Genomic DNA, 27,872 nt, shown 5'->3' with positions numbered 1-27,872 from the left:
TGTTCTGGCTCCAAGTATGTGCGTGTGTCCTTGCAAGCAAGTTACCGTGTGTGTTTTCTCTTTCTGCAAGGTGAAGTTTGGAGAGATGGCCGACCAGGACTCTCAGGAGCTCTTTGGCTTCATCTGTCAGTTCATCCACGACTTCAAGAGGGCCCGCGCTGATGTTATGTAGATGCCAATGGACATTAGAATTCATTACTGACATGACAAGAATATAAACGCTGTGCTTTCTATTCCCATTTCCATGAGTTTTAGTCAACAATGTTAGATTACATACACGCAAAACAAACAGTGGACCCTCAAACAAAACAAATTTCTCAAAGGAAATATAAATAATCTGTTTCAGGGTCTAACCATAAAACCTTGATGAGCAGTACTAACAATATTTTAATTAACATAAAGGCAATACAAATGTGCAGAGGGAGATTAATGCTTGTATCTGGGAGGTAATTCGCTTCACAATAAGACTAAATGCATCTCCCTTTTCTGTGTACATTCCTGTTCTTCTTCTTGGTGACAAAAAACAAAACAACAACAGAAAAACATGGAGTGTCATATTTGTGTTTGTTTATCCATTCGTTTGTTAGTTAGCAGAATTCTTCCTGGTTCTTGGATGATGATGAACAGATGGGCAGTGCCATTGTGATTCTGGGGTGATGCCATTGTGACTCAAATGGTGAAAAAGTAAATTCCTATATTTGCACCTTTTGTCTAGATCCTCACCGAAATGTAATGTCTTCTTCCTTGATGCAAGCACCGCCCCTTTGCAAATTTTAGTATTTTATTTGTAATCTTGCTATTTGTCCATTTATCATGTACTATGTTACTATGTCAACATGACTGAAAACTAAACTTAAACAACAAAGCTAGTGTTGGGCGAATACTTTTGCACACTACTGTATGGCTTTGTTTCAAAGAAGGAATAATTTAAATTCATGCAAAAATAAATGTTTACCATTTTGGGGGACTATACTGTTTAGTGGCCATTTTGCCCTTTGGGAAAGTGGGGCAGTGCCCTACCAAATCCAGTAGATGGCTTTGTGGGGTGTGGATAAATAGATTGTATTGGGAGTCGTATGAATAAAAGTCTGTATGAATAAACATTTTCCCTATATAAATATTTTTGGGAGTAATTTGACTGTCTGATTGTTTTCCCCAACTGTCATGGCCCTTCATCTACTGTGCACTGCAGCGGAGACCTCTGCTCCAAGTTGCCAATAGAGACCAGCTGAGTGGGCGTAAAAAAAAAAGAGTGAATCCCAGTATTTTTGTTGATGTACAAACCGCAATTGCAAGAACGTTTGGACGTTGTGTAAAATGTAAACAAAACCAGAATACAATTATATGCAAATCATTTTCAACCTACATTGAATTGAATACACTGCAAAGACAAGATATTTAATGTTCAAAATGATGAAGTATGTTTTTTTCTGCAAATTTTCACACATTTTGAATTTGATGCCTGTAACACATTCCCAAAAAGGCGGGGCATATTTACCACTGTGTTACAACACCTTTCCTTTTATCAACACTCAATAAGCATTTGGGAACTTTGTTGAAGCTTTGTAGGTGGAATTCTTTCCCATTCTTGCTTGATGAACAATTTAAGTTGCTCAACCGTCCGGGGTCTCAGTTGTCGTATTTTGTTCTTCTTAATGTGCCACACATATTTAATAGGAGATAGGTCTAGACTGCTGGCAGGCCAGTCTAGCACTCGCACTCTTTTACTATGAATCCACACTGTTGTAATTCGTGTGGAATGTGGCTTGGCATTGTCTTGCTGAAATAACTAGGGATGTCCCTGAAAAAGACATAGCTTGGATGGCAGCATGTTCGTCCAAAACATGTATGTACCTTTCAGCATTAATGGTGCCTTCAAAGATGTTCAAGTTACCCATGCGATGGGCACCTACCCACCCCCATACCATGACAGATGCAGGCTTTTGAACTTTGCCCTGATAACAATCAAGATGGTCCTTTTCCTCTTTGGCCCAGATAATACGATGTCCATGATTTCGATCTGAAATGTGGACTCCTCAGACAGCAACACATTTTCCCACTTTGCTTCAGTCCATCTCAGATGAGCTCGGGCCCAGAAATGTTGTTTATATATGGCTTTCGCTTTGCAAGGTAGAGTTTTAACTTACATGTGTAAATGTAGCGACAAATTGTGTTAACTGACAATGGTTTTCTGAAGTGTTTCTGGGCAACATCCTTGACCCAATGTTTTTAATGCAGTGCCGCCTGAGGGATCGAAGGTCACGGGCATTCGATGTTGGTTTGCCGCTTACAGTATGTGCAGAGATTTCTTCAGCTCATCTGAGTATTTCAATGATATTATGGACTGTAGATGATAAAATCCCTAAATTCCTTGCAATTGTATGTTGGGGAACATTGTCCTTAAAGTGTTGGACTCTTTGCTCACGCAGTGGTGAACCTCACCCCATCCCTGCTTGTGAACAACTGAGCCTTTCGGGTATGCTCCTTTTATACCCAATCATTGTTTCCAATTAACCTGTTCACCTGTGGAATGTTCCAAACAGGTGTATGAGAATTAAATAACTAATAACTTTTACACAATGTTCCAACTACAATGGAATTGGGGTTTGTAGAACAACTCTATATTAAACAGGAATGACCTGTTCGTATAGCTAAATTCGGAGCGAGAGGGGCAGTGCCAACCCAGACCAAGCAGATCCCGTTGTAGTGAAAATTTGCAAATGAATGCATAAAATGAAGCTCCTGGGTTGAAACCAAATCACTAAAGTAATAAAACATATGACAAACATGCATATCAGCATAGTCTTATGTCATGGCCGTGAAGTGAGTGCGCGTTTGCCCTACGGAAGCCATGTGACTCCAAACACCTGATGTGAGCTGAGTTACACATACAGTATTAATGCAATACTAATGGTCGACTAGAGAACCCCAGAGATGACTTGTTTTATCTTTTATGTTGCATGTGTTACAGTATAACACTTGCAAGGCACCTAAATTGTAACTTAGTAAATTGCAATCTGGCGTGCACAAGATACTTAAGGTGGGAGTGAACCATACCTCGCCTCCTAATTAATCCTTGGAACTGAAGTACACAGAAGAGCTACACGTAAGATTTATTAATATTTTACCTGTCTGTGTGCGATAAACTCTCACGTGATCTAATCGAGGAAGGATGAAGAGGAGCGTTGGCTTGTTACGGTAAAGTGCACCTGTTCCTTACGGTGGGGGGAGGGGAGAAGGGATTCCATTTTTGGGAAACCTCATTTTATTTTAGGGGGGCGCTGAACATTGGTTTTAGGGGGGGGGGGGGGGGGCTATGACAATAAAACTTCACCAGAAACACATCCTACCAAATAATTTAAGGGGGTCTTCAGCCCCTGTGACAAGTGAGCAGGAAAGTGAGTTGACCGTGGACTTCCCAGCACGCCTGGCAGCATTTGCGAAATTGTTGTCAATAATGCCAATTGCATTTTAGTGTTGCGTTGAACAAAATCCGCGGAACCAGTTGACAAGCGAAGGTTCATCCGAGAGCCTGCCTTCCGTCAAATGTATTCACGTGGTGCGCTCGCTGAAGAGGCGCTGCGCGCGACGTGGGTTGGGCGTACCTGGCCATTGTTAATGAATGTCTAGTGAGAGAGGGTGGCCGCAGCATTCGGGCGCGCAATCCTGCAGCACCAGAGAGCAAATCTCTTCAGCCCCGAGCGTGGAGAGGACGCGCGCTGTCAGTGGCGGTGGGAGCCAACATTGACGCTTGCTTGATTAAGGACGCGCTCAGGCGTGGGAATTTGACGGCGTGCGCGATGAGGGTGTCTCTCGTGGACGCGGCGCACGTGCGGACCCGCTAGCGGACAAGGCGCGGACATGCGGGTGTTGGGCTGGAGCGTGCTGTGGGCTCTGGCTGCGGCCCTGCGAGCCCAGAACGACACGGAGCCCGTCGTGCTGGAGGGCAAGTGTCTGGTGGTGTGCGACTCCAACCCGGCCGCCGACTGGCGGACGTCCAACTCGCCGCTCGGCATCTCGGTGCGCGCCGCCAACTCCAAGGTGGCTTTCTCGGCGGTGAGGAGCAACAACCACGAACCCTCCGAGATGAGCAACAAAACCAGGATCATCTACTTCGACCAGGTCCTCAACCTCCGTGTGTTATGGCTCACAACAACAGTTCCCGTGATTTTGACTTTGTCACTGTCTGGCTTGTTCGTGCTAGTGTCATGTAACGCGCGCGTGTGTGTGTGTGTGTGTGTGGAGGGGGCGGGGGGGAATTCCATCCTGCACAACACCTGTAGATCAACCAGACATCCTCATGGTACTTCACCCAACAATACAGAATTTTTTTTTTTTTGGAGGCATGAGGTCCTTCCAATATGCTTGCTTTTATTACGAAAAACAAGTCAAGATGTAAACTGCCACAGGTAGTGGCGACTATGGGGGTTGGAGTCAATCCATGCATCCATCCGTCCATTTTCTATAGCGCTTGTCAGTCATTTGGGTTGTGGGTCAGCTGGATCCGGGGGTACGCCCTGGACTGGTCGACAATCAGTAAACCAATGATCAATTAATAAGATGGTGTTTTTGTTTTGTTTTTTTGTTTGTTTCAGTACTCGAAAGATGGTTGTTCCCGATACATACAGATTTCCCCAATGGAAATACTGGAAGTCACACTAATCTGTTCCTTTATTAAAGGCAATGTTTAAAAGTAGCATTTGAATATTCGTCATTGTCATACACGTGTGAAAATAAGTTTATCTCTCTTCATAGTAAAAGGTTAAAACAATGAAGCTTACATTTGAGGACAAGCAACATCGCATATTGTGACTTACTGCTTTGAACGTGAGCCTGCCGAGGATTTTCGCCGTCTATAGTGTTCTTCTCTTAACACTCCTCCAAGTGTACCTTTATCCAAGGAAAAAGCAAAACACAAAGAGTTAATTCTTTGATACTCACTGAACTGAGGTCTCACGTGACATTCCGCACAATGGAACACCAAAGTTTTGCATGACGTTTGAGACACCTTCATCCATAAAATGTTGTTTAACGTAAGGTTCCAAGTATTTAACAATACGACTCAGGGTTGGGCACTAAAACAAGTTTCGTTGGTACAACAGTTCTTACAATCATCTAACAAGTAAACAAAAAAGGTCAAGTTATTGATGCACTCATTTCCCCAGCCTGGGCAACCTCACTCCATTCACTTTACACCCATGTTTTGCAGGTACAGTATCTATACAAGTGGAATTTTAAACTGCAAACAAATTACAATCAATGAATTTCTATGTGACTGACAAATTATGATGAAAAAATCTCAAGCCTGTAGGATCCTTATACAGCAGATGCAGTATAAAGCAGCAGATGATCAAACCATCCAATCATTTAGGAAACCATAGAAAGTTGGACTGTGAGTTTATGTTGTCTTCTGTCTATCTTCTCTTGTAGGTTCTCGTAAATATTGGAAACTTCTTCACATTTGAGTCCGTCTTTTTGTCCCCAAGAAAAGGAGTCTACAGTTTTAACTTCCATGTCATTAAAGTGTACCAGAGTCAGACCATACAGGTATGTCGTCCCCCCCACCCCCAACCTTTAGGCTTGATTCACATGGAATGATTCAAATAAAACAATGTAGAATTTTTGGAATGGGACATCTTCAGATCGGAATCTTCCAATGCGAGTGCAGTCTAAAGGGGCTGATGTCTCAATGCGAGCGTCATGTCATGAAATACAATGCAATTAAATATAAAAATGTAAATCAGAGGCGTGTCCATTCTGGGTGTAATGATTAGTTTTAGCAACGATTCGATTCATATCACGATTCGTGGTTGCCGATTCAATTTAATTTACAACGATACGATCAAAACAATTCAGTGGCTGGAAACCGAATCAGTAACTTTTTAGACAAAAATTCATCCAGTGTGACTGAAATAAATACCTCCATACTGGACAGTACAGGTGAAATTTCCTAGATTTCTGTTGTTTCTTATAAGGGTATCAGGTAAAATAAATTCTGGTCTTGAAATATAAATATTCAAATTGACCGGTTTAAATTGTGAAAAGAAATGCATAATATTAGTATTATTTATGTATTAGTGTTTACTTTTATGTTGTCACTAGCCATTGCTGATGCTTGTGGAGTGAATTACAGTACGTGCAATTTGGGCATCCGCACATGCGAGTTTATAAACACGGCCATATCGCAGTATGTCTCACTTGAAATGGACATGGAACTGGACAGTCAAAAACATTGGAAACAGACAGGAAATAAGAATTGGACACCAAATAAATGTCGTGGCCTACTAAGTAGGTTTCTGAATAAAAGTGAGATTCGTGAAACATTTTGAGACTGCAGGGAAAGCTGGTCCTACTCAGAATACAGTGGAATATTGCGTGCACACTAACTGAAGGTTGAATGTTGATAGGTGAATGAAAATGACCTCAGACGACAACTATATACAATACTGTACAGTGCTTAACGAAGGTATTAGACCATCTGTCAGAAAAACAAGTAGAGACCATCGACTGTAACATTATCGAGTGGTTTCATCCGGACTCTTTCAATTTCAGTGAGCAGGTCACCGTTTTGAACAGGAAGGAGGAGTTTCAAACCCAATTCATCTTTTTACACCTACATTTGAGCGGCATGTTTTACGTTACACATTGAATGAGCCCCCAAAATCTGCAGATGTTTTTACAGTTGTTTAATTGCCTAACTTTGACAGGTGAACCTAATGTTAAATGGGAGGCCTGTCATCTCAGCCTTTCGCGGGGGACAAGGATGTAACCCGCGAGGCTGCCACAAACGGAGTTCTGCTCTATCTGGAAAAGGAGGACAAAGTCTACCTGAAATTGGAGAAGGGCAACCTGGTCGGGGGATGGCAGTACTCGACATTTTCTGGCTTTCTCGTCTTTCCGCTGTGAAAATTAAGAAAAGAACAACAGTTTGTAAATTGACTGACTCTTCTTTCGTGATGTGTCATTGCTGTATAAAACAAAACATGATTGCCAATGCAGCATCCCAAAACAGGTTTTTGATGTTGCTTTGTTTAACGTGATCTCATCAATCAGCTGCTCTCAGAGAGAAGTGTTCAACGTCCTGAAGCACTTTGTTGTCCTGACAGCTGTTGCATTCAGGTGTATCTGCTGCCTTTTTGCTGCCTTTTGATTTGTTGCCATAACCCATTTGATATGGTATTTGCTTTCAATGTAACAAATCTTGGAAACATATCATCGCTGCCCGATTGAAAAAAAAACACCTACTGTATGTCCACTTTATGACAACAGCTTTTATTTTTTTTGCATACCCTATGTACAGTATATAAATGAATGTCCAAGGGTCCTCTGTTATTTGAAACGGCATGTCTAAACTGATGAAAAAATATGTTGTCTCTAATGCAGTGATTTCCAACCTATGGAGCCAAGGCACATATGTTACAATTGAAAAATCTCACAGCACACCAACAAACAAAAATGTCACAAAAAGTGGATACATTAATTACTGTATGTACTCCTGCCATCTAATCGAAAGGCATTTATTTGTTCCGTCTGTCATCTATCCCTCACTGGCATAAATAGATGAACAAAGATACCATATTTTTTGGAGCAATTAGATAGAATGTTATTATTTCCCACGGCACACCTGAAGAGCGCTCACGGCACACTGATGTGCCTCGACGCACTGGTTGGGAATCACTTCCTCTACTGACAAGAAATGTTCATCAACTCACATGCATTGCAACCTCCAAAGTTGAACGCCCCTGAGGTTGTGCACTTCGGAATGGAACCAGATTACGGGGTTAAGATACGGCTCTATATTCACATAAAGACTTGGCAGTTTCAACCACTCTCATGCATGATGTCACGCAAGACATCAACATATTGGGCAAGTGCAGCGAATGTCAGTGAATTAACGCAGCATGTGTTAGGTTTTTTGGTTGCTTTTTTCGCAACACTGATTCCAAAAGAAGGAGAAGCCTCTACAAGGTGTGTTAAGAGAATGTGAGACGAGAAGAAGAATAGACAGACATCCCGGTTTTTACGACAAAGTTCCATTTCTACAGCATTGACGTTAACCTAAATTTTTACGTTGGTTGAATGTGAAAAAACTCTTGTAGGCCATGAATATAAAACAATCAAATGAAAAACAGTAAGTATGGCGGTAACATTCAATAAGTTGGAAAGAAAATCATACAGATTCATGCCTTTTTTGTTCAAAGCACCGGACATTGCTTCGTCAGTCTGGTGTGGTCATTAACATTATAGGTCTCATTCAGCGCGGCGTCTTCTTTTATGCGCTTCGCAAACTATGTAACTGCGCACTGTTTGTAAGCTCGAAATGTCGTATGTTGGACTCGGGACAGTCAGAAACCGAGCTTCCCCATGTGTACAGGAAGTCCACTGAAGTAGGCCCCAGCCGGACTCACGATCAAAGCAGTAAGACTCGAGTGTCACCAGGCACGCTGCCGCTAGTCAGCAAAGTGAAGACAGCATTGTTTGTTTTATGTTTCAAGATCAGTAACTTCATTTTGTACTTGCATGACAATTAAGAATGTGGAAAGGTCAGTAAACAAGTTCAATGCCTTCATCATTAAACGTAAGACTTGATTGTTTTATTTGTTTTCACGTGTTATCATTAACAGTGGCAGACTTTTCTTTACACTTGCATGACAGTTGAGAATGTCTTAAAACATTGCATGTACAGTCAATAAAGGTTTGATGATGGTGACGGTTTGACAATGGAACAGACTATCCATCCATCCATCCATTTTCTGAGCCGCTTCTCCTCACTGGGGTCGCGGGCGTGCTGGAGCCTATCCCAGCTGTCATCGGGCAGGAGGCGGGGTACACCCTGAACTGGTTGCCAGCCAATCGCAGGGCACATAGGAACAAACAGCCATTCGCACTCACAGTCATGCCTATGGGCAATTTAGAGTCTCCAATTAATGCATGTTTTTGGGATGTGGGAGGAAACCGGAGTGCCCGGAGAAAACCCACACAGGCACGGGGAGGACATGCAAACTCCACACAGGCGGGGCCGGGGATTGAACCCGGGTCCTCACAACTGTGAGGCTGACGCTCTAACCAGTCGGGCCACCGTGCCGTCTGGAACAGACTATTTCTACAAAATAGTTTCAGATTCTGAACAAATCGGCGTTCAACCTCAGAGGCTCCATTGTACATTAAAAAGTGCACGTCCTTGTTTTTGTTTGTCAGAATGCAGATGGTTAATTCCTTGCCTAAGAAAAATAAACGCGTTGCACTAATCATGGGCATTGGCGGCAACATTTTGCTGAGTTGAGGCCAATTAATCCTCACGTTAAAATAATGTGTCTCAATGAGCCTTAGAATTATGTTGATTCGAGTCAAAATTATCACCATAAAGGTTTGACGACTTTGCAAACTTTAAGGCTGCCGCACACCGAGCGACGTGGCTGAACCCGACTGCACTGTCGCGCAAAGTGCGTGGTTTGCCAACTGTTTTCATGGCCACTGGTTTTGCCACCATTCAAAATGTGAATCGCCGGCACACACCGTCACAACGTCTCAGATAACAGCCAGTCAAAATGCACATAAGCATTCGCTCACACTAAAAATAGATTTCCAGGTTTAAAGCTAGAGAGACGGCGAAAGGCCGCTGCGCTGTCCAAAGACAAATAATTGAAGTATATAAAGCATCAAATAATGTGTTTTACATTAGTACTTGACTATATTCATAATGTATAAGGTGCCTGTGGATGAAAAAGTGAAGCTTGTGGCCAAAATGTACGCAAGCCGTAAATACCGTACCTCGCTCGATCCGTTCAAATGAATGGAGTCGGCGAGCCTCTTTTAAAATACCCACCTTCGCACTTTTATTCTCGTCCACGTCTGCTTTCTTTGCCAACCTGTTTCTTCCTTAAGAATCAATCTATCTTTTTATGGTTCAAGAAATGTGATAAAGTACAATATACTGAATATACAGAATCAAACGCCTACACAGGCTTGCTGTTCAGGGCGTCCATATAGCCAGTCGTTCAATGTGTATTTTTACGCGATGATCCGGTCCAATCGGGTTCAACCGCATCGTGCAGTGTCTCGGCAGGCCTTGGGGCACACGCAGTTACTTTGATACTCACAAGAAATAAAAATGGGTGTATACAAGTCATAACAGCCCATTTGATGGAGAAACCTAAACTGTTTTTTTGTTTGTTCGTTTTTTAAAACAAAAGTTCATTTTTCTCTTCCAGACACGACAAAAATTCGATTTAAGTCTGCTCAAAATGTTTGCCAAAATTAAATGTATTCCTGTAGCATATAGTGATGAAAATAAAGATTTACATTTGCGCTAATTGTGGTGTGTTTTATAAAACACATATGGACATACATGGATGCTACTCATTTGCTTGATCTGGTTGAAGTTGAAGGAGGCTCTCATTCAAGCACTTTGACAGGAATCGTCTCCTTTTTGGCCGTTACAGTTCATTATTTTAGAGTTTCTCTTCATATTGAAGGGTAACTCGCCCAGGGTGTTTTAAAGCGGCTTTTACTGACAAAACTAAGACCAAAAAGCCATCAGCCAAAGCCACACAGACAATCGTAGTATTTGAATGCATGAGTGTTGGATGTCAGTGTAGGTACTTTGACATAGCAACTTGTGTTGCTGTTGTTGTTTCATTGACACTAAAGCGTGGTACACACATGCTTGAGAAACACGAGTTGAATTTTTTTTTGGGTGATATCAGCAGTTCATTTTTAAAATCAAGAAGTTATTGACGCTTTTCTTCATGTCATCGCCTAAGCAGACGCTACAGTATTTTGTCTTACTTTTCAGTGTTACAGGAGGGCGAATGCGTCTTCAGATGGGTGCGAATTGACCATATTTAAGGATAGACTTGCATATTTTGCATTTTATTTAAGTTGACTGTGCTAGCGATTTCATTTTTAGTCAAATATTGCCACACCCTTGAGACACCGCTGCTAGTTTGTTGTCCTGACCGACGACCTGTTGATTTCAGGCGTCCACGGAGTTACTAAATCTTTTCACCTCCAATGAGGAAATCTGTGGCAGGTGCCATAACTATAGAGTGTTACCTTGAGTTTATTTCATTCCATGACCGCACTCTCTCTCTCACACTCCCACACTTGCTCTACGCCCACCTCCCAACAGGGTGTCTGTCTCTGTGAGTCTCTCGTTAGCAGTTACGTTTCACAATCTTTTGTTTTACATGTCTTCTGATAACACCTGCACTCCACCGTACAAACACACAGTAACAACATTTGCATCCCACATGACGTGCAGTTCTTTTTTTAAACAATGTTATGTGTTTTAAGGTGACCTGCTGTTGTGTAAACCTCCACTTTCCAATCGCGTGAATCGCTCACGTCTTCTACAGAATACGCTTCATCGCTGTATCTCCGTAACTTCTCCGGCGTAATAGAGTTCTTGTCCACCTCTTCAAATTGTTTTAAACACCCTTGGCTGGTGTTATTGTATTTTTTTCTGTGTGATGTTAATTGTTAGCACGTGTGGCTGTGGTATTTTCCATTGTATGCTTGATGGAGGCTATGGGGTTGTTTTCAATACACAACGTAAACTCCAACTAGTAGTATCAACAGCCTCTTTATTATTATCCATCCATCCATTTTCTGAGCCGCTTCTCCTCACTCGGGTCGCGGGCGTGCTGGAGCCTATCCCAGCTGTCATGGGCCAGGAGGCGGGGGACACCCTGAACTGGTTGCCAGCCAATCGCAGGGCACATACAAACAAACAACCATTTGCACTCATAGTCATGCCTATGGGCAATTTAGAGTCGCCAATTAATGTATGTTTTTGGGATGTGGGAGGAAACCGGAGTGCCCGGAGAAAACCCACGCAGGCACGGGGAGAACATGCAAACTCCACAAAGGCGGGGCCGGGGATTGAACCCAGGTCCTCAGAACTGTGAGGCTGACGCTCTACCCAGTCGCCCACCGTGCCGCTCTTTTTTAAAAAATTATTATTATTATTATTATCATTATTATTATTATTATTATTATTATTATTATTATTATTATTATTATTATTGTTGTTGTTGTTGTTGTTGTTATTATTATTATTATTATTATTATTTTTATTATTATTATTATTATTATTTTAGAATATTTAATTTATATCAGCAAAAGTGCTGCTTATTATGAAGTGAGTGGATCCAACTGCCGCCATACAACAATCGTATCTTAAGTTTGGGCATGAAAGTTAAGAAGGTCCTTTGATGGCTCGTATCTAGAAAACCTACAACCTGCTCAACAAATATTTAATTGAATACACTACAAAGACAAAAATATGTAATGTTCAAACTGATAAACTTTATTGTTTTTAGTAAATAATTATTAACTAAAAATTTGATGGCTGCAACACGTTCCAAAAAAGCTGCGACAGGTGGCAAAATAGAGGTGGCATAAGGTGGCATAATATCATCAAAAGGTTCAGAGAATCTGAAGAAATCACTGCATGTAAGCGGCAAGGCCGAAAACCAACATTGAATGCCCGTGACCTTCGATCCCTCAGGCGACACTGCATCAAAAACCGACATCAATGTGTAAAGAATATCACCACATGTGCTCAGGAACACCTCATAAAACCAATGTCAATAAATACAGTTTGGCGCTACATCTGTAAGTGTAACTTGAAACTCTACTATGCAAAGCAAAAGCCATTTATCAACAACACCCAGAAACGCCGCCGGCATCTCTGGGCCCGAGCTCATCTAAGATGGACTGATGAAAAGTGGAAAAGTGTTCGGTGGTCCGGCGAGTCCACATTTCAAATTGTTTTTGGAAATTGTGGACGTCGTGTCCTCAGGGCCAAAGAAGAAAAGAACCATCCGGACTGTTATGGACGCAGAGGTCCCAGGTGGAGACAGGCTTGAGCAACGAGACGTGGAATGTGGGATGAATCTTTGGGGATTGTGGCAGTTTTAACTGGACGGAAGTGGGATTAATGAGTTTGGTGATGGGAAAAGGACCAATGAAGCGTGGAGCGATATTACGGGACTCTGTTTGAAGGGGAAGGTTGTGGGAAGAGAGCCAGACGAATTGACCCACCTTGTATTTGGGCGTCGGGGAGCGATGACGGTCCTGAGCTGCTTGTTGGTTCTCTTTGGAGATCTTAAAAATAATGCAGCAAATCCAGCCAGGTCTGAGAAGAAATTACTCACTTTTACGATATGTGAAGTCACCTGCTGCATGATGAGGTTTAGTTGGTGAGTTGGTAGCCTAACTTGGCCACATGTTTGGTTAAGCACGGAGCAATACTATTGGCTATTCGTATCGGCTATCAAAACATGGTCAAATGCAATCTCTCAAAGTCTATTGACCAAGTCTCAAACAAAGAAAATTTATTTTGAGATATGTATCTTTATTGTTTAATCTCCCAGCCCTAACTAAGCCATATTTTGATGGATCGTCGTAGCCCCAGCACAGTGAGACTGCGATGCCCACGAAGCACACCGCCTACAAGCTGGGCCACCAGTGCCTTCCAACGGTTTGCGACCGACTTTCTTGTGCAGCTCACGCCAGCGGCTAAGCTCAATTGACCTGAGAAAGTATCAAATCAGTTCATTAAGTGATTCCATTCACTTTCACTCAAAAGATTTGGTTGTTTAAATGCGTCATTCGAACAACACGAACAACACAACACTAATCGAGCCCCCGCTACTATCCGAAAGAAAATGCAAAATGCTTGGTATGCAAATGCACACTAACACACAAAAATCTTTACACGCTTTAAATATTGCAGTGCACATGCGCACCTAGCACCAATTATATGTAATCCTGGTGATAACAAGCATTCTTGTGAGTTCATTAAACAAAGAAAGGATTAAAAAAGGAAAGAAAGAACGAGAAGATCTTCAAATGAATGCTGTTGGATTGACATGTCTGTTTTGTTCCAATGCTCGCAATGTTTCCTACGTGATTTACATTCACCACTTACATTATATTTCATCAGCAGTTTTTAACATTTGGGGAATAACAGCTAAAAGCTAAATGAACATTCCTAATGACACAACCTAAAAAAGCAAACCTTTCATTGAAAGCTTATCTCCACACTGGATTTAACTGCGACAGATAAGAGAGACTCTTTGGGGGTTTGGATCTCATCGTTTGAACTTGTGCTTCTTTCGTAAGGTTTTATCATATCACACAGACGTTCCACTGAGTGCAATATTGTACTTTTCCTTTACAAATATATTTTGTTTTGTTCTCCCTGTTGGAACAATTATTTGAGAAGATTGTAAGAAAAGTCCACTTTGGGTCAAAGATACTTCCACACAAAACACTTTTTGATTTACTTGACCGTTCTAATAATTTTACTCAGAATTAGCTGAATTTAATTTCTAAAATGGGGTACACACATACTGACTTTTAACATCTTAACAGATTTTTTTTAGGGATCGGGAGATCTCCCACACATGACAAAGAAAAACTCGCCCTGTATGTTCTTACTGCTGTTACAGTGTGTGGTGTACTCAAGATAACCAACACAGCACACCACACGCCTAACGATATCTCCACCGATTAACATGAGTCTCCTCCGCCAACCAGATGTCTGTCGTAGTACTACTGTAAGTCTGACCTGTGAGAGGCAGCGTGGTACCACAGGACATCTACACTGACAGAAAGTACAAAGGAGAAGAAAGAGTAGTAGTAGTAGTAGTAGTAGTAGTAGTAGTAGAAGTAGTAGTAGTAGTAGTTGTTGTAGAAGAAGAAGAAGAACCTAGGAACCTGTTAGCTTATCTGGCTCGTATCTAGAAAACTTACAACCTGTTAGCTTATCTGGTAACTACATTGTGGCTACAAACTCTTGTCCTTTTATTGTGGTGAATGACTTGCGAGTCACGTTCTACAAACACTCAACACAACCAGATGTTCCTCCATTTGTGTCTAAGCGCTAGGTTGATTCCTAATTGGATATTACTCCGTTCACAATACAATAACGGAATATATGGTTCCCCGCACATTACCACACATTAGGATTTGCAACCGTTTAACAGTTACGATGTCTGGCGAGACCGTTTTCCCCGCACAACTCGGAGGATATAATCATTCCTAACACACCTCACATCACAGGATAATCATTTAGGATAATCTTTTAGAGACATCCAAAAATTGGGCCTTTGCTGGCTTTGATTGGAAGATGGTACCCGAATTGGGCCTGATTATTGATATGTGTGTACAGGGCCATAACCCAGATTTTAGAAATACGGAGGTCATAATTGGGGCGATCCGACTGTAAGGTTTCAGCGAGCGTGGAAATGTGCAAACTGATTCCATTAATGTTTTAACATAAGCAAAGTTTCAAAGATGATTTTTAACCGAGAATGTAAAAGGGTGTCATCCAAGACAAGATATTTAACATGAAAAGTTTTCCACAAGAAAAGGTATATTTGTCACTGATTTAAAACTGCTTCAAATCATGCATGATGCCTGCACTGATGTTACCTTTTTGATTAAAGGATAAAACTATTCTGTGATAGCCAGAGGCATCCAAGCACCTTAGCACTTTGACTGAATATAGGGCTCTGTGTTTATGAACATGTATCATGAGAAAATACACTGGCTGTTTGCCTAATGAGAGGTCTATATTTTTAGTGGCCACTTGGGGGAAAAAGATGAATATTTTTAAGCGCATTAAAATTGCAATGTTTGATTTTTATAGACTTATTTGGACCCTCTGCATTACATAACAATTGCAAGCAGAACTGATTTCTTCTCCCAGACATTTGTAGAACCATAAAATCACATAGTGACTATTATGGGGTGACAATTTTGAATGAAAGGCACATAATTTTGCAGAAAGTCTTGTATTATCATTCAATCTCATGATGAAACAAAAGGTCCCCTTTAACTTTAATTTGATATCATAAACAATAATTATTGTATAAGTACCATTAATTGGGCCTGTTACTGAGTTGATAACTAACTAAATTACTCACCCTCATTTAAAAATTTCTCTTTTTGCTGTACGGTTGATGGAATTTGAATCGTCCTTTATATTACCCACATCATTTAATCTATATATCCATCCATTTTCTGAGCCGCTTCTCCTCACGTGGATCGCGGGCGTGCTGGAGCCTATCCCAGCTGTCATCGGGCAGGAGGCGGGGTACACCCTGAACTGGTTGCCAGCCAATCGCAGGGCACATAGGAACAAACAACCATTCGCACTCACAATCATGCCTACGGGGAATTTAGAGTCTCCAATTAATGCATGTTTTTGGGATGTGGGAGGAAACCGGAGTTCCCGCAAAAAACCCACAGAGGCACGGGGAGAACATGCAAACTCCACAGAGGCGGGGCCTGGGATTGAACCCGGGTCCTCAGAACTGTGAGGCTGACGCTCTAACCAGTCGGGCCACCATGCCGCCTAAAAGGACAAGGACAAGGACAAGGACAAGGACAAGGACAAGGACAAGGACAAGGACAAGGACAAGGACAAGGACAAGGACAAGGACAAGGACAAGGACAAGGAGGGGTTGGGGTTCGGGCGGGCATCGATCCGGCGACCCCGACACGCCGAGCGAGCGCCCCTACCGCCTGAGCTAACTCCTCCCCCTCATTTAAGCTATATTAATTTTTTTTTTTCTAAAAAGACAATTTTTTTAGTTGCCATGTTGCCATAGTTGCCATGTGCATTATGGATAACAAAATTTATTTTAGAGATTGCTCATGAAGTATCTTAGACACTATTCAAGATGGCAGCATCATATGCTGATTAGTGGATGTTTGAGGAACACAATTTACTGGTAAAAGACTGCCTATTCAATCACTGAATGGGTTATCCAAAACAGTAATTCTCAAAAACATGGTGGTGGGATATATCACGCACCAATATTTTATGAAGAAAACATTATTTCTATGCTGTGTAAATGCCTGAAAAATGATTTTGGGGGGAAAAAAACTATGGTGTGGGAAGTATAAAGTATGACTATCATTTAATGCTACATTGACAAAGGTATGTACTGTATAGGTCAGGACCTGGGACACTTGTGAACGCGAAAATATGTAAACCAAATACTTCTTGTCTAGGCCAGCTAGTGAATTTTATAGCTAAGGAATCCAACTCTTCTTGAGCTTGGTTTTTGACTTTCACCTGTGAATCATCCTCGTCATTTTGTTCTTCCTCTGACCATCTCTTTCTTTTTAACACTAGCTTCACAGTAGTATCATCAGTAGATGCAGTCCAAGAACGGCATAGCTTCACAAAAATGCTCAGCATGTATTATAAATAAAGTTAGCTAACATCGGTCAACATGATTTATCTTCCCTCTGCTTTCAATGGCCACCAAAGGACTCTCGTCAAGTAAGGATGTTCTGCTCGAGCCCGTGTGCTCGAATCTAATTCGACCAAATGAAGCGGAGGAGTGGTGATGCAGTGTTTCGACACTTGGTACACACATGCTGAAAATCATGTGATCGCTGCGAACATTGTAACTATCGCAATGTATTCCGGGAACGAGCACATGCAAATTTTCCGGGTGTTGAGCTAAAATACACCCTGCCAAAAACTGCGACTAGAAGCTTCCCTTGGCCTCTCAGGGTCAGTTTGGTGCGATGCATGCATGGAGCTACACGTGACTGTAAGCTTAAAAAAAGGAGTAGAAGAAGAACGTCATGATAGACATTTATGCAATGTTTTTTTTCACAGGTTAGAAAGAATATATGCCTGTGAGTATTGTTATATTAACTGTCTGTAAACTCCAAATGGGGTGTCATTAAACAGCTTAAAATACGCTCAGGAAGAGCAGAAGAACATACGTCATATGCTTTACAACGCAGGAACTTGCATGCATAACCCGCACCGCGGCACTTTAGTCATTTTTCTTCGATTATATCGTTTATGTATTATAACAAGAAACCTGGATATAATATCCAGCATTTTTTCTATCCATTTTCTGAACTGCTTCTCCTCACGAGGATCGTGGGCGTGCTGAAGCCTACCCCAGCTATCTTCGGGCGAGAGGCGAGGTACATCCTCAACTGTTCGCCAGTCAATCGCAGGGCACATGCAAACAAACCACCATTCGCACACACATTCACACCTACGGACAATTTAGACTCTTCAATTAACCTACCATGCATGTTTTTGGGATGTGAGAGGAAACCGGAGTACCCGGAGAAAACCCACACAGGCACGGCCGGGATTTGAAACCCGGTCCTCAGAACTGTGAGGCAGATGTGCTAACCAGTGGTCACCGTTCCAGCATTTTTTTATTTGATTCAATTCATTTCATTATTTTTTTTCTATTTAAAGTCCCGTGGATATTTTCTTCTGCCCCAAACTACAAATTTGAGAATCAATAAGAGAATCGATAAAGAATCGAATCGTTAAGCAGCATCGAAAATGGAATCGGAAGAGTAAAAATCTTATCAATTCCCATCCCTAATCACTAATAACGCTGAAACGACCATTTGTAGGCTGTTAATGTGGCGTCACAGTTCAATTAAAGCTACTGACGTTAGTTTGTTAGTATGCTTTGTACAGTATTTACTGTATATCAGTGTCCTGTGTGGGAATACATGTAAAAGTGAAATTCTGTACTGCCTAGGCTGTAATGTAATGTGACTGCAGCAGTCTGCCTGGAGCAGACACAGTGGATGTACAGAATAGAAAACATTTCCTTTCTTTTTTTTCCACTGAGGAAGAAATAACAAGGTCATGACCTCAAAGTCCTCAAGTGTAATGTGTTTTGTGTTATTTGGGCAGTAGTGTACAGTGAAGGCCTTCAGAGCCTTCTCTGCTGGCCTAAAAGTTACAACTTAATCACAGTATTAGTCATTGTTAATATTTATTGTAATATATATATATATATATATATATATATATATATATATATAATGTAATGTAATAAAAATATATGTAATATAGTGATGCGCTTTCCAATAGAAGTTGCACTGAGATGATTCACTTGTTATATAATAATCATTAGGAAGGATTTTAAGCACTTAATCTAGCTCAGGAAATAGGAGAATGAGCCAGCCACTCGGCATGACAACCGAGCTGTGATTATCGCTTCGCTCATTGATAAAGGCAGCAGCTAGCTAGCTGCAAGAACTAATGTGAAGTGCAGGACACGTTGACCATCAACACTTCAAAAGGATAATAGCCTTCAATTTGGTGTCGAACAGCGCCACCTGACATTCTCTTCCACGATGTGCCACTACCCCGCATTTCTCGAAGCGGGGGGGCAACAAACCACTAACACCGCTCGCACACACCAGATTGAGCGCTCACTTTAAATTTGATCAGGCAAGGCTTTTGATGCATGCGAAATGTGGGCAATATTCGTGTCGCTACATCCCGTCTTTTACGCCATGCCATTACTAACCTTAGAATGTTTTAAAAGTAACGAGCTAATTTTCAAAATGTAAGGAGTATAAAGTACAGATATTTGTGTTAAAAAGTAAGGAGTAAAAGTAAAAAATCGTACAGATACCAGAAAAATCTATTTAAGTACAGTAATGCAGTATTTGTACTTTGTTACTCGACACCTCTGTAACATTTCACTTTAAATTGTTTGATCAAAGCATTCTTTTAATTAGCCAAAGCTGTCTGCAATTGGTCTGTAAACAGGCATGTACAGTATATTTAGTCATTTACAGTTTGCAATTCACGTCAGAATCAGAAACCTCTTTATTTGCCAAGTATATTAATATATACATACAGTATAATGCCTGTGCGCTAAAACTGCCCTTTTTGCAGCTGGAAAACCAGAAATCTCCCATTGTGGGACTACAAAAGGCTTGGTCTATTCTATTCTAAATCCCTTGACAGTCTAGGAATGCTTCAGGACTCGTCTGCGCCTAGCTGGGCGTGTCGGTGCAGCGAGACTGTGCACTTGGAGATGCTCTTGGCGGAGTGAGATTTTGGTGTCAGAAAGTCCATCTACATGTACGCCTACTGGGACTAAGTCTAACTTTTGGCGCATGATATTTTTACGTTATTTTGGTGAATTTGGGCACATACAGGCAAGACAGACACGTCACGATGCAGTGAGGAATCCTGGTTAAAGTACGCCATTTTAAACTAAAAAGCAGAATTTGGCAACAGTTTTTTTTCCCAGAGGGAACCGAGTGGAAACACTGTAATATGAATGCCTGGCCAATAGTTGGCAATGTCACTTTAAAAAGAAACACTGAACACGTGCACAACACCTGTGTGCCTTCACAGGTCTTCTGCAAGGCTTGAAGTGTCGTGAGCGACATCACCAAATGGTTTGTAAGTATACACAGTTCTGAATAAAATTAAGAGACCACCGCAAAACTATCAGTTTCTTTAAATCTGCTATTTATAGGTTTATGTTTGAGTATAATTAAAACACTTTCATTTTATAAACTACTGACAACATAACTCCGCAAAACAAATAGTCTTTTAGAGCATTTCTTTTCAGAAAATGAAATATGGTCAAAATACCCCCCAAAAAAGGTCAATTGTTCTAAGTGTCTCTTCTTCTTTTGTATTTTTTAGATGTGCGCTGTTCCGCTTGATTGCGTCCACAAGGTAACATAACACCCCTTGAAGTGAAGTGTAAATAAGCATTAGTAAGAGCGGGATGCAGTCTAATGAGCAAACACACAGTGGCTCATGATGATGTGTTGCCATGCATCTCATCAATCTGCTCAGCACCCATGAAACAAGAGAAAACTTTATTGAAAATCCCGTTTTCCCCACGACCGCTAAACGGAACAAAACAAATATCTGCTCTGGGGCAATAAAATATGTCCCTGACCCACCCAGCATCTCTTCCTTAGCAACCATCACTAGGCACTGTGTGGCCTGTCAGGGAGCGTTATTTTTTATTTATTTTTTAATGTTTTAATTTTTTTTTTTTTTAATCTGAACAAAACAAGTACACATCACCCTGACACAACTTGAACTCTATATTGATAGCGCTCATGGATGTTTTCACACAATTATGTTGAGATTTATTGCAAAAAATGTCAGACTTGTGTAGCGTACATCTCATGCTTAAGGCGGTGATGTTATATATATATATATATATATATATATATATATATATATATATATATATATTTAAGTCTGGAAGGCTAACTTGCCGAGCACAGGTTTTTTTTTTTTTTTTTAAATGACAGTTTTTATTCACTGTGTGATACACAGTATGGAATAGAGATTTAAAAGAAAAAAACAAACAAAAAAAACTGTGCAAAAATAGTACTGCACAAGGAAGAGAAATTAATGAATTATACTGCAGACAGGACATTATTAAAGTGCTGATTACAGTTATTTGTGCAGCTACAGATGTCGAACTAAGTTTGACGTTGTTGCCTCACTGTCCGTAATGCTTGACCTGCATGATTTGCATACTGAGACTCGTTTTTTGTTTACCACCTCATAACTTTTGTACCAGAACAACACTATTTTTGGTATCACTATTTAACCTTCTTTTTCTTCTCATTTTTCAAACTGGCATATTCAATAATTACCATTTCTTGTTTGGTATTTGGTCTACAACTTGATTGGATGCTGTCGGATCAAAACGTGATCGAACTTGATTGGATGCGTGCCTGCAACTCACACACATATACATAAATGTGCAGAGAGAGCGAGAGCGAGAGAGAGAGAGAAGTGCAGTGTGTTCGTTTGTTTGTTTTGGTGAAAGTGGCAAGTCTTTCAATTCAAAGGGGTGAAGTCGTGAATCATTGCCGTTCAAGTTGCGAGTCTTGTAACAGCTTGTCGAGTCTAAAGTCATCAAATTCATGAATCAAGTCTGACTCGAGTCCAAGTCATGTGACTCGAGTCCACACCTCTGGTGTTGGTGCCAGTATCAGAAGCTCCAGCTGATAAACTAACACTTCTCTGTGTGACCAGCGACACTGCAGCTCTGCTTTAGCTTTTGGCTTTGACATCACAGTGCTTTGTCCAATCCTATCATTGCTTAAAAGTGGCAAATCTTCGCCCAGGTAATCGGAACTGCTTGCTTCGCAGGGCACTTATAAACAAGCATCCGCACTCAAATTCACACCTACGGGCAATTTAGAGTCTTCAATCAACCTATCATGCATGTTTTTGGGATGTGGGAGGAAATAACCGGAGAAAACCCACACAGGCACGGGTAGAACATGCAAACTCCACACAGGTGGGGCCGGGATTTGAAACCCAGTCCTCAGAACTGTGAGGCGCACGTGCTATCCAGTCGTCAATATATACCTGCCTGTTTTCCAAAATATGTAAAAAAAATTCACAATTTCCATAGTAAAAAGATTACCTTAACATCACACAAATGTAAAAATAGCTCCAGTTTTTTTTCTTATCAATGATAAAGCACACAACAAAGGCATAATGCAGAGGTGATTTGCACCTTTTTTCACCTTTTTAATTGTCAGAAATAAATGTGTGTTTTTTTTTTTTAAACAATTCCTTATGGTAAAGCCATTTTCATTTCTTCTTAAGGTAACTGGAGCCTAACCCAGAGAGAGACAGGGTACACCCTGGACTGGTTGCCAGGCATCTAGACAAGCAATCACTCACAGCTATGGACCGAATAGTCTTCAGTGAACCATGTTTTTGGGTTGTGGGAGGAAGAAAACCCATGTAGTCATGAGAGAAGGATCCAAAGTCCTTACAGATGATGTTCCAACAGAGACTCAATCCCGGATCCCCTGTTTGTGAGGCAGACGCGCTGTCATCATAAAATACAACAACACACAAAATAGAAAGAGCCTGGATTAAGCCTTTTTTTGGGAAATTACAGGAAATTCTAAATTCTACCTTGATCTTCGATAACAAGTTACTTTTTTTTGGTCATGTTTCTTAAAATTTAATTATCATTTAATATCAAAAGGGATCTAATCTACCGTTCTGCTCATCCTTGCCGACGTCATGATGCTAACTAAGAGTGACATCCCAGCTTTCAGCATAAACCCCGCCCCCCTACCGAATTTTACCTTTGCATGGTTCTGTGAGCGAGTTGCATTATATCAAGTTGACGCTAGCATGCACGTCATGGTGACATTGAGCCGCCGTTGTCTCATCTGTGGTGAAGGATAGGGGTGGTCTACTTCCTGTCAAGGCAGCTCCTATAAAAATAAGTGCATAAGTGACTTGATTGACAATGACGGCATTTTTCATGTGGAGGTGAATGGAAGAGGTATTACCTACCAAGACCTACAGAAAGAGCAAGAGGAGTTTGATGTACGTCCTTAAATGAACCAACATGTCTGCGTGGAGGCTCAAGGCCAAGGTGCCAGCAAAAATCGCACAAAAACAGTTTAGCAAGAAATATACAAGAACCCGCCCCTCCCATCTCCACATATAAACGCAAAACACACCCAGATGAACACACACACATACACTTGCATGTACGCACGCGCACAGCTCATATTAATATTAACAGTGTAGAGACATGACAAGGCACTGAGGACCCTGGGTGAAGAAAGACAACCTGTGGGAGCCATCCACACTGAGGGGTGCCACAGAGGATGCCGCCACAGAGACCACGATGACCTTCATTTCTAAATAAATAATTAAGAAATCAGTTGAAAACTAAACCAAACAGGTGAGTTTTGTGCCGCTTTTTAAAAACATCAGTCTCCGCGGTCCTGATGCCCTCTGGCAGTCTATGCCAAAGGTGCGGGCCATAGTTGCAGAATGCAGCCTCTCCAGACGTTTTTGTTCTTCTTGATATGATAAAAGCATAGATATGATGGCCCAAGACCAGTTTAGACATTTGAAAACTAGTAAAAGGACCTTAAAGTGGCACGAAGCAGAAATTCGGGTTTCATTTCTAAATACATTAAATATGTTTGAAGTGCTGAAACCATTTGCAAAGACAATAATATAGTGCTGAATTGTTGAGCTAAAACTTAAGCATCCTTCTCACCATTTGAATTGTCCTGATTTTGTGGGCGGGGCTAAAACACAGCCCCGTGACATCACGGGCCTGGGGCGTATACTTTCTAATGCGAGTTCCCTCCTCCACTATATAAGGACAGAGACGTCGTTTGGTTTGGCTATGCTGCCCAGTTGGGAGTTAGCTTCCATAACAAGGCCCATTTAGCACTCCAGTGTGCAGTTAGCAAGCCAACGATGGCTACGCTCTGAAAATGCATCTTTGCTGGATGCCTCAACTTACAGAACAGTTCAGTGATGTTTTTTAAGCTCCCCAAAAAAATGAGGAAAAACAAAAACTTACTTATTTTTCTAATTACAGTCCACAAGTTAAGCCTCCTAACGTGATTTTACATCATATAAGCTATCACCCCCTCAGTATGTTTGTTTCTTTTCGGCGCATCCATTTGACACGCCCACAGCATCTGAGAGCTGAGAGGCGACCCTTATTATTCAAGTTTTAAAGCCTGATTTTATATGCTTAGCGATTTTTTTGAATTATTCATTCAAATTTGGCAGGCTTGTTTACATTACTGTGGTGTGTTGAATTTACATGACATTTTTTGGGCCTGTTTAGTGTCACTTTAAAATCAATCCTAAAACACACAGGGAGTCAATGCAGTGATCTTAAAACCGGTCTAATGTATTCCACTCAAAAAGTGGATCTTTTGGTTCCACTTAGATAGTAAGTGGTTTTGCTTTTGCTTTCGGGTGGATTTGTATTCTTCTCGGACTCCCCAATTTCCCACGGGACATTTAAAGGTTCTTTTAGTAACTGAGAGAAGCCTTCTTGGCCTCACCCCTAGCTGATATTGTGACACCATATTAACCCTTGCACAAACTCAGGTCCTGTCTGTACTGCAACTACAACTACAAGGTGTCACTCCGGGTCCTCTGCCCTTGTCTATGGAACAGCCTAATGGGGTAACTCTTGGATGCAGAGAGCACAATATTTTGATGCCTATACCTATCCCTTTATCTTAGTTAAGTTTTAACTAATCTATTTAGCATTTTATTTACATTTTTAAGTTACTCCAGTGAGCTACCCGTACTTTTTATTTATTGGTTTCGTTTATTTATTTTTGTTTTTGGACTCCTCTGTCTCTGTGGCTATGAGCTGCAAGTGACTCCTGCTGCTGGCCCTCCTCGATGGCGCTTCCTCACTCCACTCTGTTCTTAACAATATCTCAGCAGCCATATCATGTCTATTAATCATCTGTTAACACTATAACATATGGCACGGGGGGTGTGAGATGGCCCGTGTATGTGGGGAAAAATATTGCTGTGGTTAAAAGGGATTTGTCTTTTACCAGTTGTGTGAAGCACTTTGCGTCTTTCAAGCAGGAAAGGTGCTGCTTAAAATAAAGTAGTGTTTGATTGATTGAATGATTGAAGTCAAAAGCATCTGACAATCTCATCAATAAGATAAGTAAAATACAATTTGATGGTCAGCAGGCCTCGCAACAATCTTTTTGGTAGAGCTGATCTTTTTTTTTTTTTTTTTTTTTGTAATATATTTTACTGAATGGGCGGCACGGTGGACGACTGGTTGGAGTGTCAGCCTCACAGTTCTGAGGACCCGGGTTCGATCCCCGGCCACGCCTGTGTGGAGTTTGCATGTTCTCCCCGTGCCTGCGTGGGTTTTCTCCGGGCACTCCGGTTTCCTCCCACATCCCAAAAACATGCATTGATTGGAGACTCTAAAATTGCCTGTAGGTGTGACTGTGAGTGCGAATGGTTGTTTGTTTGTATGTGCCCTGCGATTGGCTGGCAACCAGTTCAGGGTGTACCCCGCCTCCTGCCCGATGAGAGCTGGGATAGGCTCCAGCACGCCCGCGACCCTAGTGAGGAGAAGCGGCTCAGAAAATGGATGGATAGATGGATGGATTTTACTGAATACAGTGATTCCTTGAGATACAACTGCCTTGACTTATGTTTTTTTTTTAAGATACAATCCTACACGTTGGGTCTTTTAGGCACATTTCAGCATCTGGAGTTCAGAGTACAGTAGCTGAACCAGTACTTCTTTTTTTTACATTAGTTTGTACTTCTACTTAAGTACAGCGTGAGAGTACTTTTGCCACCTCTGCAGAGGGGACTAAAATATCCTGCCAAGGCCAAACTGCAAAGAAAATTTGTGTAGCGCCATCCACATTTTTGCTCGTCTGTGGGTATTGTAAGAAATTGGATTGGATGGATAATACAACTTTCTGAAAAGTGAAAATGAATCATTGATTCACATCATTCTGTAGAATTTGACTTTTAACAAAAACCATTCAGTGAAACGGGAAGAGTTTGACATGCATCCTAAATGAGCCAACACGCGCACCTGCTGAACAAACTCATTTGGCGAAATCTTTAAATGTGCATTTAAACAGGGTCAAAGCAGTCATTGTGTTGCCTTGCGCCAGCAGCAGGCTCCTCCACATGATCAGCTTGTTGAACGCCAATTGACCTCAGGCTCATTAGATGGCGGCGTGAGGTCACAGGTGACGCATGAAACATGATTAGCACACAAAGAAGTGTTTTAAACCTTGTGACAAACAGAGACATTGTAAGATGTTGAAGATAATAATACAAGAAAATACATTAAACTGACAGTATATTGCCTTATTCCTGAGAATTCGAGGCTGTTTTGTTTATTTACTCAACTGCAGATGGGGCAAAGCAAATACTGTTGGGTTGTTGGCATCTTATCTATTAGTGAGTTGAGCTTTTTGTATATATATTGTATAATACTATTTTATTTAGGAAATATGATTGATTGGGTATGCATGGTGAGAATTGTAATTTATTTTCACCAAAATAAGGTCTTACCAAAGGGTACACACATGCCAATAGCAATTGTAAATTTGAAATACAAACCCCAGTTCCAAATAAGTAAGAACGTTGTGTAAATTGGAAATAAAAACAAAATGCAATGATTTGAAAATCCTTTTCAACCTATATAAAATTGCAGTGGCGGGAAGTGCATTTGGGACCTGGGCCTTAAGTGGAGATTTAAGTGACCTAATGAAGCCCTTATTACCACCACTACAACATCGCAACTTTACAAAATATAGAAAAACGGAATATAACAATGATTGGCATTACAGAGAGAGAGAGAGAGAGAGAGAGAGAGAGAGAGAGAGAGAGAGAGAGAGAGAGAGAGAGACTTTATTATTCATCATTTTTTATTTGGCCGCAATTGCTACACGGCATCTTTCAGTACTTAATGTTGAATGAAACACTAATAACAGGGAGGTACTGGCTATTGCTAACAGGGCACTTGTGTACTTTTGTGTCTACTCACTTGTCATGAAAGCACACAGCCAAACAAATTCAGAATCCTGTACACACACAATCTTCTACCAATGCATCACGGGTTTTGCTCCTCCAGCCACTGTGACATTACCACCCACGCACAAATCATGTGACAGCTCAAATAACAAGAATGCACAAATGGACATGAAACTAAAAAAATGCTTAAGGTAGCAAATTGAATAGATTAACCCCTTCTAGGGCCCTCATGAAAATACAAATAAAAAATGTGTGTGACTTCTCCTTTACTTCAGTTTTTCCTTTGACTACAACTCCTCTTTTCGGCTATACATGTTTAGTTGTGTCAGTGTGATTTGCTAAGAGAAAGTACACTTTACAAAGCAAATCGTTGTATAGTGACAATAAAAGGATGTTCTCTTCTATTCTAGTCTATCAAAACCATGTTAAGCCAGCAACATTTAAGCAACAAACACAGCACTTCCGGTAGACACAATTATTTTGAAATTGAAAATTGCACCACTTCTGGTGGTTCACTTGAACACCACATATGCGCAAGCAAAAAAAAATTAGACTCCTCAAACAACATTACACACATGCATACAAAATGAACTTTGAAGTTCAAAGCAGTTAAATGATAAATACTTACATAAATGACTTTGTGGTCATGTACAGTCTCACTGGAGACACGAGATCAGACAGCCACCGGCACGTGACTGCAGAGGAGACAATTGAGGAAGTGGTGGATTCGACTTGCCCCAGC

General features: G+C 41.1%; 2 protein-coding genes and 1 long non-coding RNA gene across 3 annotated transcripts in view; 2 read left to right on the top strand and 1 right to left on the bottom strand.

Annotated features, from left to right (window-relative positions):
* The window catches only part of LOC133407785 (uncharacterized), a 41,019-nt gene extending 39,943 nt beyond the window's left edge, over positions 1 to 1,076 (top strand). Inside the window, exon 12 of the mRNA XM_061686030.1 lies at positions 71 to 1,076. Coding sequence (XP_061542014.1) covers positions 71 to 172 — 102 coding nt within the window. The 3' untranslated portion in view covers positions 173 to 1,076. The remainder of the gene's footprint in view (positions 1 to 70) is intronic.
* Positions 10 to 27,872, bottom strand: LOC133407821 (uncharacterized). Its single transcript, XR_009769216.1, has 4 exons — positions 27,759 to 27,872; positions 6,829 to 6,900; positions 4,818 to 4,890; positions 10 to 158 (listed from the first exon to the last, which is right to left on the bottom strand). It is a non-coding gene; the product is annotated as an uncharacterized LOC133407821 (long non-coding RNA).
* cbln4 (cerebellin 4 precursor) lies at positions 3,589 to 6,987 on the top strand. The gene is given in 4 exon segments (XM_061686081.1): positions 3,589 to 4,122; positions 5,431 to 5,547; positions 6,708 to 6,746; positions 6,748 to 6,987. Coding segments are annotated over 4 exon segments (576 nt in total). The 5' UTR covers positions 3,589 to 3,861; the 3' UTR covers positions 6,907 to 6,987.

The sequence above is a fragment of the Phycodurus eques genome, chromosome 1, assembly GCF_024500275.1.
Source record: "Phycodurus eques isolate BA_2022a chromosome 1, UOR_Pequ_1.1, whole genome shotgun sequence".
NCBI lineage: Eukaryota > Metazoa > Chordata > Actinopteri > Syngnathiformes > Syngnathidae > Phycodurus > Phycodurus eques.
This window is presented reverse-complemented; position numbering and strand designations above follow the sequence as displayed.